The sequence below is a fragment of the Muntiacus reevesi genome, chromosome 1, assembly GCF_963930625.1.
Source record: "Muntiacus reevesi chromosome 1, mMunRee1.1, whole genome shotgun sequence".
In the NCBI taxonomy this organism is placed as follows: domain Eukaryota; kingdom Metazoa; phylum Chordata; class Mammalia; order Artiodactyla; family Cervidae; genus Muntiacus; species Muntiacus reevesi.
The window spans coordinates 34,075,424-34,088,179 of record NC_089249.1 but is presented as its reverse complement, the minus strand read 5'-3'; the positions used below and the strand labels follow the sequence as shown (position 1 = coordinate 34,088,179).

The 12,756-nt window shown below is 39.6% G+C and overlaps 1 protein-coding gene across 1 annotated transcript in view; it reads left to right on the top strand.

Annotated features, from left to right (window-relative positions):
- Positions 1-12,756, top strand: part of SLCO1C1 (solute carrier organic anion transporter family member 1C1) — a 64,233-nt gene that overhangs the window by 26,057 nt on the left and 25,420 nt on the right. The window contains 4 exon segments of the mRNA XM_065921937.1: positions 990-1,136; positions 3,344-3,442; positions 7,164-7,409; positions 8,582-8,746. Of these exon segments, the coding sequence (XP_065778009.1) occupies positions 990-1,136; positions 3,344-3,442; positions 7,164-7,409; positions 8,582-8,746 (657 nt within the window).

Here is a 12,756-nt window from a genome sequence, read left to right as displayed (position 1 = left end):
AAAGTCTGCAAACCACTTAGCTCAGTGCTTGCCAGAAAGGGAGCTTCCATAAGTAGTGATTGTTGGAGGTAGTTAATATTGACACTTTTTGTTAAAGTCACCTAACTGTATGACGGGGAGTAATTATTCTACTTCACATGATCATATTAAGACATGACTTTTATAAGAGCATTTTAAACATTTTAGCTTTGAATTTCCCTCTAAAAATAATATCAGAAACTTCTCCTTTTTTTGGAATTGTTATACCACTAAAGCATGAGAGTGTCAGTCCCTCAGTCATATCCAACTCTTTGCAACCCCATGGACTGTAGCCTTCCAGACTCCAATGTGCATGGAATCTTCCAAGCAAGGATACTGGAGTGGAGAGCCATTCCCTACACCAGGGCATCTCCCAGACTCAGGGATTGAACCTGGGTCTCCTGCATTGCAGGCAGATCCTTTACTGTCTGACCCACCAAGTATGGTTTTTAAGTTTTATATGAATTTGTTTCTGAAATGTGAGCCCTTAACATGTCTGTTCACTATCAAAGAATTTTAGTTGTAGGCAATAATGCTAAAATTTGAAGTATCACCCATATAAAGTTTGAAATTCAGATAAACCTTCATCACCAATAAAATTGCAGGTGATTTCTGTTGCAAAATAGAAAGTTTAAAGATTAAGGCAAGAAAAGCCTTTGTTCAAATTTTTCTATTTTTGTCCCAGACTGGACATTGTATGTTACTGAAGTACAGGAATTCAAATAATTCAGTAGAAATATGAGATAAAAAGAAAGAAAATAAGAAATAAGGAGAACAATAGATTTCCTTTGTCAGTTTCTGGGGGATTTACACTACCTAAAATATGTTGCTCAAACTCCTATCAGTCGATTTATTGCTGATTTCACTTCTGCATTCTCGTGCATCTTTAGGACAACTTGTAGACATGCAGAATAAATGTTTAACTTCAATAGTGATTGAATTTCAACCCTCTTGTTTGTTTTCCTTTTAAGAATGCCAAATTGATGCCAGCTCCTCCATGTGGGTTTACGTCTTCCTGGGAAACCTTCTTCGTGGATTTGGAGAAACTCCCATTCAGCCTCTAGGCATTGCCTACCTGGATGATTTTGCTAGCCAGGACAATGCGGCTTTTTACATTGGTAATTCCCGCCTCATTCATCTTTCTGGGGTGCAGGATACCTGGTTTTCTCGACTCTATTCTCAACTAATGTGTGGAAGGTTTTATATTTCATATATAACTCCTCTATTCAGTTCACACTTTTCTGAAGTTCACACTGAGGGTTTGGATAGTGAAGAAACTTCAGTTAAAAGGACCTATTGCATTAGGGAAAGAAAATCGAATTAAAAGAAATTATCTGTGAGCTCAACTGCTGTGGTGTATGACCTGTACCTTTATGGATACAGAAGAAGGGCAAGAGCCAGGCCTGAGTCACTCTTCTAGAACAAGTCCCAGTGCATAGAATAGTGGCTAAAATCTCAAAAACAAAAATATGTGTGTTCGGTCATTCAGTCATGTCCAACTCTTTTCCACCCCATGGACTATACCCCGCCAGACTCCTCTGTTTGGGGCTTTTTCAGACAAGAATACTGGAGTGGGTTTGCAGTTTCCTCCTCCAGGATTTCTTCCTGACCCAAAACAAAAATATAGCAATTCCAAAGCCAGGTGAATCAAAGCAGCGTTTATTGAGTGCCTCTTATGTTCTAGACGCTAAATTTGTTCTGTTTCACACATTAGTCTTGGTTTCTGGGGGCTTTGATCTTCTGAGGGTTTCACCTTCAGAGACAGAAGGACAAGATTTAAATTCATTAAGGCAGTGGGGGTGGGTGGGGGGGCACTGTGCCTGAATGGAGGAGCTTGATGGGCCCCAGTCCATGGGGTCGCAAAGAGTTGAACATGATGAGCGATGTCACTCACTTAACTATAGCTAGGTATAGTTCTGTCCTGGCTAGTCACATGGAATTCCAGAGGGTTCTGATGACAGCCAAGAATGCTGTATGTAGTTAAAAACAGGGCACCTGTTCTAATAGGAAGCTGCAGCACAGATCAGGATGTAGAACAGAAGCTCCAACACATGTGTTAGGCCATTACTCGGGACCGGAAGAAAGATTGTAGCCAGGAGATGCACATAGGTGTCATCGTGTCCCTGTTCTGTCCAGGAGCTCAGAGGCTGCTCTCTCTCCTTCGTCCTCTTTTCTATTCTGTAAAAGATCCAGTATGAATTTCCCAGGTGGCTCAGTGTTAAGGAATTTGCTTGCCAAGGCAGGAGCCACAGAAGATGTGGGTTCAATTGCAGGTTTAGGAAGATTCTCTGAAGGAGGAAATGGAACCCACTCCAGTATTTTTGCATGTGAAATCCTATGGACAGAGAAGCCTGGTGGGCTACAGGCCACAGGGTCATAAAAGAGTTGGATATGACTTAGTGACTAAACAACAATAACAAAACTGAGGTCTAGAAAGTTTAAGAAGGGTGCCAAAGACCACAAGACTGAGGACTCAGCCCTTAGCCCAGATGTGGTTCTTTTTCCACTGCACAGTGTGACACTGTGGGGACCCGCTGCTCAGCTGGACTGTTCAATATGTCCTGTCCTCCACCTACAGCCCATGGGGTCACAGAGAGTCAGACGCTACTGAGCATACATGCATACACTCAACTGCTATTTACTCCTCCAGTTAATCTCCCAGGTATATGCGCAATACAGTCTGTGATGAAATAAAAGGCAGATGGGTGATATTTTGCAAGGATAGCAGACTTTCTGGTTACTAGAAATGATGTCATTGAGGAGATCTGCTCCAGCTACCTGGAGCTCCCCAGGTGGGTCAGGAGCATTGCAGAGTGCCCCTCTTCCCTCTCTCAAGTCAAGCTCCTTTGCATGAGCTGCATAGTTACTGTGTTCACAGGTGATCCCCTGGAAGCTCTAACACAAGCTCTTTCCCATTAAGATGGAAGAAATCAACTTTAATGTTGAAACAAGTCTTACGGTCAATTAAGCAACTGACCATAAAAGGTTTTCGAAAGTCTGTCAGAACAGTATAATTCTGATTTTTATCACTAGGGGGAATCTAATCCTAGGGAGTAAAGTTTGTTCCATTTGCCAAAATTAGCTGAGTCTTAGTGTTATTATCATACTAAAAGGTAATTAATGCCTTAAAGATGCTCATTCTTCTTCCAACACTGAGAAGAAGTTATTTCCGAATTCAGTGAGGTTGAAAAGTTGACAAATTAAGCACACTTAAGGGAAGAGTTGATGAAATATTTTCAGTGACTAACTGGATCTCATGCATGTTTCCTGTTTAAAATTTTATTAATGTACAAAAGCAAAGAAATGGTACTTTTGTATTTTGTAGGATGTGTGCAGACAGTTGCAATTATAGGACCAATCTTTGGCTTCCTGTTAGGCTCATTATGTGCCAAACTGTATGTTGACATTGGCTTTGTAAATCTAGGTAAGGAAGTTTATTTCTATTTCTTCATCTATTTTAGTTACTGTAATTTTTAATGGGAAAAGTGTCAAAAATATCAAATTGTCTTTTTATAAAATGATAGGATGGTAGTCTTTCATAAAATGAAAATAATCCTTGAAAACTTACTGCTTATACAATTATCACACACATTAATAAATGGAACATGAAAAATAGGTGGTGATTATAACCAGATGAACCATAGTTTGTTTATCAGTTGTATCATTTCCCACTTCTGCTTTCCCAGTTTAAAGGCATTCAAGCTTAGTTAAGACTAACAACTGTGGCTTCTTACAGGCTTCAGGTGAATCAACATTTACTGTAGTCACATCAATTAATAACATATTTCTGGACTTTCCAAAAAGGCCAACAATTGAAAGTCTCTGGCAATTAAAATTCCTTTCTTTAATATACAAATTTTTTTTTAGTTGAAGAAACTTTATAGTGAGACTAACTTTCCTTCTGGAGGAATGCTTGTGGAGGGAATAAATGAGGACTTCATCTCTCCATAGCTGTTAATTCGTTTCTTCCCTTATTAGATGTAGGCCCTAGACATAGATAGAAATTATCTGTTTTTCTGAAGAATTCCTAGAAAGCAGTTAAAAACAAGAAAACAAATTTCAGTTTTAAAAATTTTGGAATCGCCTTGTCACTAGTGTGTGCTACAAGTGATTATTATGTGTTACAATATAATGCAAAACACTTGAGCTAGCTGTTCTTTTTTAATCAAATAACCGGAATATGCATTCCAGAAATTTTGTTGATTCATTTATTACTCCTCACATTTATTTCATGTCTACTCTAACTCAAGTGATGTTCTACCAAAGTGAACAAAACAGTTGATTCCTTGACTTCATGACGTTTAAAATCTGGTCATGGTGACTGATATAGATAAGAACATGTTGGCATGATGACAGGTACCAAGGAAAATTGTGAAAAGGAAGCAATGAACATGCAGTGATAACTAAATCAAACATTTCACTGAGTATAATGTAGTGCTGATCAAGCCTAATTGTCAAAGGATTCTCATAGAGTGTAATAGAGTACAATAGTATGTTTCATACGTTCTTATATATTTTAAAAAAACTTTATTTGCTTAAAATACATTTGTCAATGCTTACATTTCAGTCAAATAAGAAACAGTATCAAAATTTTATAATGAATAAATATTGATGTTTTAATTATTAAAGCATATACAAATCTTCTTTCAGAACTAGAATATCTCTGAAATATTACTGATCATCATTTAATAAATAGCATTCTGAGTGGCTCAGACTAGACTTGGGCCTAAGCATATAGGGTCTTTTTCTTTCAGTAAAATTCTAGACATTCAATGTGTAAATCAGATGAAAATGGCACTCATGTGGGAGAGGTAGCAGAAGGCTTTAAACCCTCCTAAGTCTTTCTCGCATGTTGCTTTCCTCCTGTCATAGGTCCGGGGGTCCCTCTGCAGAAGCCCAGAGCAGAGTGAGAACCCCTTCAGGACTGTGGATTCTATATTTTTAATCTAAGGAACAAAAGAGAAATAATTGTGCTCTGAAGGCATCTTCTTTCCTTTAAAAAGCAAGATCATAATAATGTTCAGTTCAGTCGCTCAGTCATGTCCAACTCTTTGCAACCCCATGAACCGCAGCATGCCAGGCCTCCCTGTCCATCACCAACTCCCGGAGTTCACCCAAACCCATGTCCATTTGGTCGGTGACGCTATCCAACTAGCTCATCTTCTGTCGTCCCCTTCTTCTCCTGCCTTCAATCTTTCCCAGCATCAGCATCTTCCCAATGAGTCAACTCTTCGCAGGAGGTGGCCAAAGTATTGGAGTTTCAGCTTCAGAATCAGTCCTTCCAGTGAATATTCAGGACTGATTTCCTTTAGGATGGACTGGTTTGAACTCCTTGCAGTCCAAAGGACTCTGAAGAGTCTTCTCTAGCACCGCAGTTCAAAAGCATCAATTCTTCAGCACTCAGCTTTCTTTATAGTCCAACTCTCACATCCCTACATGACCACTGGAAAAACCATAGCCTTGACTAGATGGACCTTTGTTGACAAAGTAATGTCTCTGCTTTTCAATATGCTGTCTAGGTTGGTCATAACTTTTCTTCCAAGGAGTAAGCGTCTTTTAATTTCATGGCTGCAATCACCATCTGCAGTGATTTTGGAGCCCAGAAAAATAAAGTCAGTCATTGTTTCCACTGTTTCCCCATCTATTTGCCATGAAGTGATGGGACCACATGTCATTATCTTAGTTTTCTGAATGTTGAGCTTGAAGCCAACTTTTTCACTCCCCTCTTTCACTTTCATCAAGAGTCTCTTTAGTTCTTCTTCACTTTCTGCCATAAGGGTACTGTCATCTGAATATCTGAGGCTATTGATAATTCTCCTGGCAATCTTGATTCCAGCTTGTGCTTCCTCCGGCCCAGCATTTCTCATGATGTACTCTGCATATAAGTTAAATAAGCAGGGTGACAATATGCTGCCTTGACGTACTCCTTTTCCTATTTGGAACCAGTCTGTTGTTCCATGTCCAGTTCTAACTGTTGCTTCCTGACCTGCATACAGGTTTCTCAAGAGGCAGGTCAGGTGGTCTGGTATTCCTATCTCTTTCAGAATTTTCCAGTTTATTGTGATTCACACAATCAAAGGCTTTGGCATAGTCAATAAAGCAGAGGTAGATGTTTTTCTGGAACTCTCTTGCTTTTTCAATGATCCAGTGGATGTTGGCAATTTGATGTCTGGTTCCTCTGCCTTTTCTAAAACCAGCTTGAACATCTGGAAGGTCATGGTTCACGTATTACTGAAGCCTTGCTTGGAGAATTTTAAATATTACTTTACTAACATGTGAGATGAGTGCAACAGTGCAGTAGTTTGAGCATTCTTCGGCATTGCCTTTCTTTGGGATTGGAATGAAAACTGACCTTCTCCAGTCCTGTGGCTACTGCTGAGTTTTCCAAATTTGCTGGCATATTGAGTGCAGCACTTCCACAGCATCATCTTTCAGGATTTGAAATAGCTCAACTGAAATTCCATCACCTCCATTAGCTTTGTTCGTAGTGATGCTTCCTAAGGCCCATTTGACTTCACATTCTAGGATATCTGGCTCTAAGTGAGTGATCACACCATCATGATTATCTGGGTCATGAAGATCTTTTTTGTACAGTTCTTCTGTGTATTCTTGCCACCTCTTCTTAATATCTTCTGCTTCTGTTAGGTCCCTACCATTTCTGTCCTTTATTGAGCCCATCTTTGCATGAAATATTCCCTTGGTATCTCTAATTTTCTCGAAGAGATCTCTAGTCTTTCCCATTCTATTGTTTCCCCTATTTCTTTGCATTGATCACTGAGGAAGGCTTTCTTATCTCTCCTTGCATTCTTTGGAACTCTGCATTCAAATGGGAATATCTTTCCTTTTCTCCATTGCTTTTCACTTCTCTTCTTTTCACATCTATTTGTAAGGCCTCCTCAGACAGCCATTTTGCTTTGTTGCATTTTTTTTTCCTGGGGATGGTCTTGATTCCTGTCTCCTATACAATGTCATGAATCTCCGTCCATAGTTCATCAGGCATATGTTCAGATTAGAAAAGAAGTTGTCATGTATGAATTATTATGTATTTTTATGATGTGATAGAGCTAGTGCTAGGATTTTAAGAGGCTTATTTAATGCATTAGCTTTGCTGTACATGTTCTCTAACCACCCTGCCTGTTTTTCAGATCATATAACCATCACCCCAAAGGACCCGCAGTGGGTGGGTGCCTGGTGGCTTGGCTACCTCATAGCAGGCAGCATCACCCTTCTGGCAGCTGTGCCTTTCTGGTGTTTACCAAGGACTCTACCAAGACCCAGGAGCAGAGAGGACTCCAGTTCCTCCTCTGAGAAATCTAAGTTTATTATGGATGATCACACGGACTACGAAACACCTCCTGGGGAAAAAGCAAAAATCATGGAAATGGCAAGAGGTAAGCCCGATTCTCTTTGGTTCTGAGGCACTTTCCATATTCCTGTTGAAACTTTCGAGGTGATCTATAAACAATACTACTCTCTCCACTTCATGTGTTCAGAAAAAAAAATTGAGAAACTATACAGGAAGCCAGGCTTCCCATGTGGCACAGTGGTAAAGAATTTGTCTGCCAATGAAGGGGACTCAGGAGACTTCAGAGTTTGATCCCTGGATCAGTAAGCTCCCCTACAGGCAGAAATGGCAACTCACTCCAGTATTCTTGCCTGGGAAATTCCATGGACAGAGGAACCTGTTGGGCTACAGTTCATAAGGTTGCAAAGATTTGGATGCAACTGAGCACAGGAAGAAGAAATGAAGATTATTAAAAAATCTTTGCTGCCATCTCCGCCCTTACACCTCCTCCGTGTAGACCTTGCAAACAGCCCTCCTGGGAGGGCTGTTTCACATTAGTCTGCGTGGTCAGAAAAAAACCTTCAGGGCTTGTGGCAATTGACAGATAACATCCACCCACTTGAGAATGCGCACCACTGCATGTGTCCCACCAATGATCAAAGGAATGAGTGTGGTGTGGCGCCAAAGGTCAGACAAGTTCTAGTGAATTCCCTTCCTGTGAGAATGGGTGGCCATGAGAAAGACTGGTCCCCTTCAACTGGCCCAGCAATATTGACATTTACAGAAAATCTTCAAATTTCTATTTGGCTTGCATAAAAGGAAGAAGAGAGAATGCCAAAGCTCCTTCTATTAATAATTAACTGGAGAAAAGTTTCACATTCTCTTCTCTGCTTCCGTGACCTAAGTTCAAAGGAGAGAGACCAAAAACTCAAGTTTCTGATGTCCAGCCTATGACTTTCAGCTTGATGGGGAGGGAGTTTTCTTATACTCATATCTCTTACCACATCAGAGGAATCTGTTCTCATCTGACTGATTCTAATTTATAATCTAGATCTTATGGCTGTGGAAGTGAGCACCTATGTCTGGATCTGAACCTGGTCAGATCTCAACTCTGTCTTGTGTCACTGGCTTAACATTCAGTGTGTGGGTGTACCACTCTATAAACGCTCCTGGGAACCATGACAATAGGACTCAACCATTCAGCTCTGAGGCTATGGCTGCATCTTCTGCCAAGTGTGACCCTGTCTTTAATTACTCCATGCTACTTTTGTCTTATAGATTTTCTGCCATCACTGAAGAGTCTTTTTGGAAATCCGGTGTACTTCTTATATTTGTGTGCAAGCACCGTTCAGTTCAATTCTTTATTTGGCATGGTAACTTACAAACCGAAGTACATTGAGCAACAGTATGGGCAGTCAGCCTCTAAGGCCAACTTTGTTATCGGTATGCTTCTCTGTCCTTCCTGCTTTCCAATAGGTATTATTAACTCTGTGTCTTGTTGATCCTTAGTAATTTTAAAGTTGTTCTGATATTTAGACTGAAAGCAATTTATGACATTTTAGAAAGTGAGTGAAAAAATCTAGCAGAGTAAGATATTTAGAAAATCTGTGGTACAACTTTGAGTCAAAAATTATTTAGAACAGTGTGTGAATGACCATGAGCATACCATGTAGACTAAACATGCATTTTGTTAGGAGATTGTTAACACTGGCTATCTGACTTTCAAGTGTAGCTGAAACCTCATAACAGTGCCTCTTCTACCTGAAGAGTTTCTGGGATTACAAAAGGTGAGTATTCAAACAGGTTAGAAGGTATGCATTGCAAAGCAAAGTTTGTATTTGCTCAGGATTGAAAGACTTCTCTGACTTCTGACATTTGGGGTTGTTTAAAAGGCCTGTGTTTCTAGCACAGCAGAGCAACCATTTAGGAGGAAGATATTCAAAGGCAAAGAAAAATATGAAAAGATGAATGAAGAAGAACCAGAATCGCCAAATACATAACCACGGTCCTGCAAGCAACTGTACCCTTTAAAACCTGGACTGTGTGCTTAGTCGCTCAGTTGTGTCTGACTCTTTGAGACCCCATGGACTGTAGCCCACCAGGCACCTCTGTCCATGGGGATTCTCCAGGCAAGAATTCTGGAATGGGTTGCCATGCCCTCCTCCAGGGGATCTTCCCAACCCAGGGATCGAACGCAGCTCTCCCACATTTCAAGTGGATTCTTTACCAGCTGAGCCAACAGGGAAGCCCAAGAATACTGGAGTGGGTAGCCTATCCCCTCTCCAGGAGATCTTCCTGAACCAGGAATAGAACTGGGGTCTTCCGCATTGCAGCTGGATTCTTTACCAGCTGAGCTACCAGGGAAGCCCCAAAGTCCGTGAAGATGTCATTTAATGTTTTGTTTGATATTCTATTCCTTTGGACATGTTCTTTTATGACAGGAGATTCCAGTGGTTTAGAATAATTCCTTCACAAACATTTTAAATATTGCTCTATTCATCTATCTCTGAAAGAAACCTGGGGGATGAGGAGTGGGGAAACAGCTAAGCATATATTTTAAGACATATAGTTTTCCTGTAAAATCCTAGACAATGGACACTTAGCATATGCAATTTTAATTGACTCTTTGGTCTGCTCTTCCCCTAAATTTTAACTGCTAAGGCTATATCATTGAGAGGCTTCCCAGGTGACACTAGTGGTAAAGAACCCGTCTGCCATTGCAAGAGACATAAGAGACACAGGTGCGATCCCTGGGTCAGGAAGATCCCCTCTAGAAGGAAAAAGCCACCCACTCTGGTATTTTTGCCTGGAGGATCTGGAGGATCCCATGGACAGCCCGGCAGGGTATAATCCACAGGGTTGCAAAGAGTCAAACATGACTAAGCAACTTAGCACATACCACTGAAGTTTTACATTCAACATTAATTGGTTCAAACTAATTTTATTATTTAATGGTTGACCTGAAGAAATATTTTTTAGCATTTTTCAAACCTATATTCCACCCATGCCAATCAATGTATGAAATGAAAGTTTGAAACATTTAAAACTTTTAATATTTTCTTTGTTTGTTTATTGAGACATAACTTGCAAGCAGCAGTTCAGTCTACAGATCTTAAATGTAAGCTCAGCAAGACAAATATTTACACAAAAATACGTGTGTAGTAATCATTATCCAGAACCTGTAGCTCACTTTAGTATCCCAGTTGGCTCCCTCAAACCTTCTACCCAACATTCTTCTCCAAACTAATAACTATTCTGAAGTCCACCATCATAGACGAGCCTTGCCTGTTTCTGAATTAGTATAATAGTATAGTATATGAGTATATATAGTATAATGAGCTATGTACTCCTTTGTGTCTAGGTTTTTCCCAATGGAAGTGAAATCTACAAGATTCATTCGTGTTATTGCATGCAGTGGTGGTTTGTTCTCATTGCTGTGCAATATCCTATTATATGAATACACCACAGTTTATTCATTTTCATGCTGGTGGATATTTGGGTCGTTTATTGCTTTGGCTTTGCATGCTTGCTCAGTCATGTCCAACTCTTTGTGACCCCATGGACTGTAGCCCACTAGGTTCCTCCATCCATGGGATTTTCCAAGCAAGAATACTGGAGTGAGTTGTCATGCCCTCCTCCAGGGGATCTTCCTGACCCAGGTGTGAACCTGCATCTCCTGCATTGGCAGAAGGATTCTTTACCACTAAGCCACCTGGAAAGCCTGTTTACTGCTTTGGGCTATTCTAAATAATGCTTCACAAACATTCCACATGTATTTGGTAGGCAGATTCAGTCCTTTGTCTTGGCTATATGTTGGAGTAGAATTGCTGGATCCTATGGCATGTGTATGTTTTGATCTGGTAGATATTGCCAAAATATTTCATTAAAATGTTGTGCAAATGTTTCCTCTCATTAGAAATGTAAGAAGACTCCAGTTGTTTCATATCCTTCTTTTGATTGGTATTGTCAGTCTTTTTCATTGTAATCATTCTTATGGGGTCTGATGGTATCTTCCTGTGGCTTAACCTGCTGACTAGCAATACTGAGCATGTTTTCCCAAGCTTATTGGTCATCTCAGCATTATCTTTTGTTAACTCTGTTTGAGTGGCTTGCCCATTTTTTTTGGATTGCTAGTCATTTTCTTATTGATTTGTAGGAGTACTATAGATTTTTCCTGATACAAATTCTTTGTATTTTGCAAATACTTTCTCATAGACTTCAACCTTCCTTTTCGCTCTTCTTAATTTTAATTCAGTCCATTTTTAATCTTTTGCTTCTTCATTAGTGCTAGTTTGAGCCTGTTTTAGAAATATTTATCAAACCCCAAGGTTATGAAAAATAAAACTGCTCCTAGTAGATTGTTTTAACTTTCATGTTTATGTTATAATCCACTTCAAGTTATTATTTCTTGTATTATGTGAAGGAAGTCAAGGTTCACTTATCAAAATGAAGAGACTATCTTTTCCCCATGAATTGTAGTAAAGGAACACACCTTTAATACATGTTTACTTCTCATTATTCAATATGTGCATGATACTTAGAGATTCAATATGTGCATAATACATAACACATTTGATTTTGCTCTCACTACAATGATGCGTAAGTTTTTTTTTTTTTTACCATTTTCAAATTGAAAAGTTTATTTCATAAAGGAAAGTTAAGGGCATTTGGGGGAAGTTACTTAGAATAGAAATGAAACTATATGTAATCTCATTCCTTTATTAAGTGGGTAATAAATGAAATATGCTTTACCTATAAAATTGTTTTAAGGGTAATTAGCACAGATGAAGAATGTAAGATTCTGAGAGATTTAATGACCTGCCCAATTTCATGCTTATATAGCATACATACATAATGTTATAGCCAGGAATGAAACTATTTTATGTGAGTTTCTGAGTTGTATTTCCTCACTGGGCATAATTATTTTTGGAAAACTGACAGGAAGAATCTGATTAATAATTATCTTTTTATCTATGGCTAGCTGATTTCTTTTAATCTATGACCCTATGCTGTATACTAAAAGGGACTCTGAGATCCAAACTCATCATCAGATTTTTTTGAGCCATTTAGCAAAGGTTGCCTAGAACCCTAATTCCTCATGTTTCTGACATATCTATAGATAATTCAGGTACTTTTGTGAGAGATAAATGAAAATGTTTAGTAATTCCACATCCTTATAACTAGGATGGGCTTTCCTGGTAGCTCAGACAGTACAGAATCCGCCTGCAATGCCAGAAGACCTGGGTTCAATTCCTGGGTTGGGAAGATCCCCTGGAGAAGGGAATCATTACCCACTCCAGTATTATAGCCTGGAGAATTCCATGGAGAGAGGAGCCTGGTGGGCTACAGCCCATGGAGTCACAAAGAGTTGGACACAATTGAGCAACTTTCATAGGGCATACCTGGCAGCTCAGCTGGTGAAGAATCCACCAGCAATGCAATTCCTAGGTTGG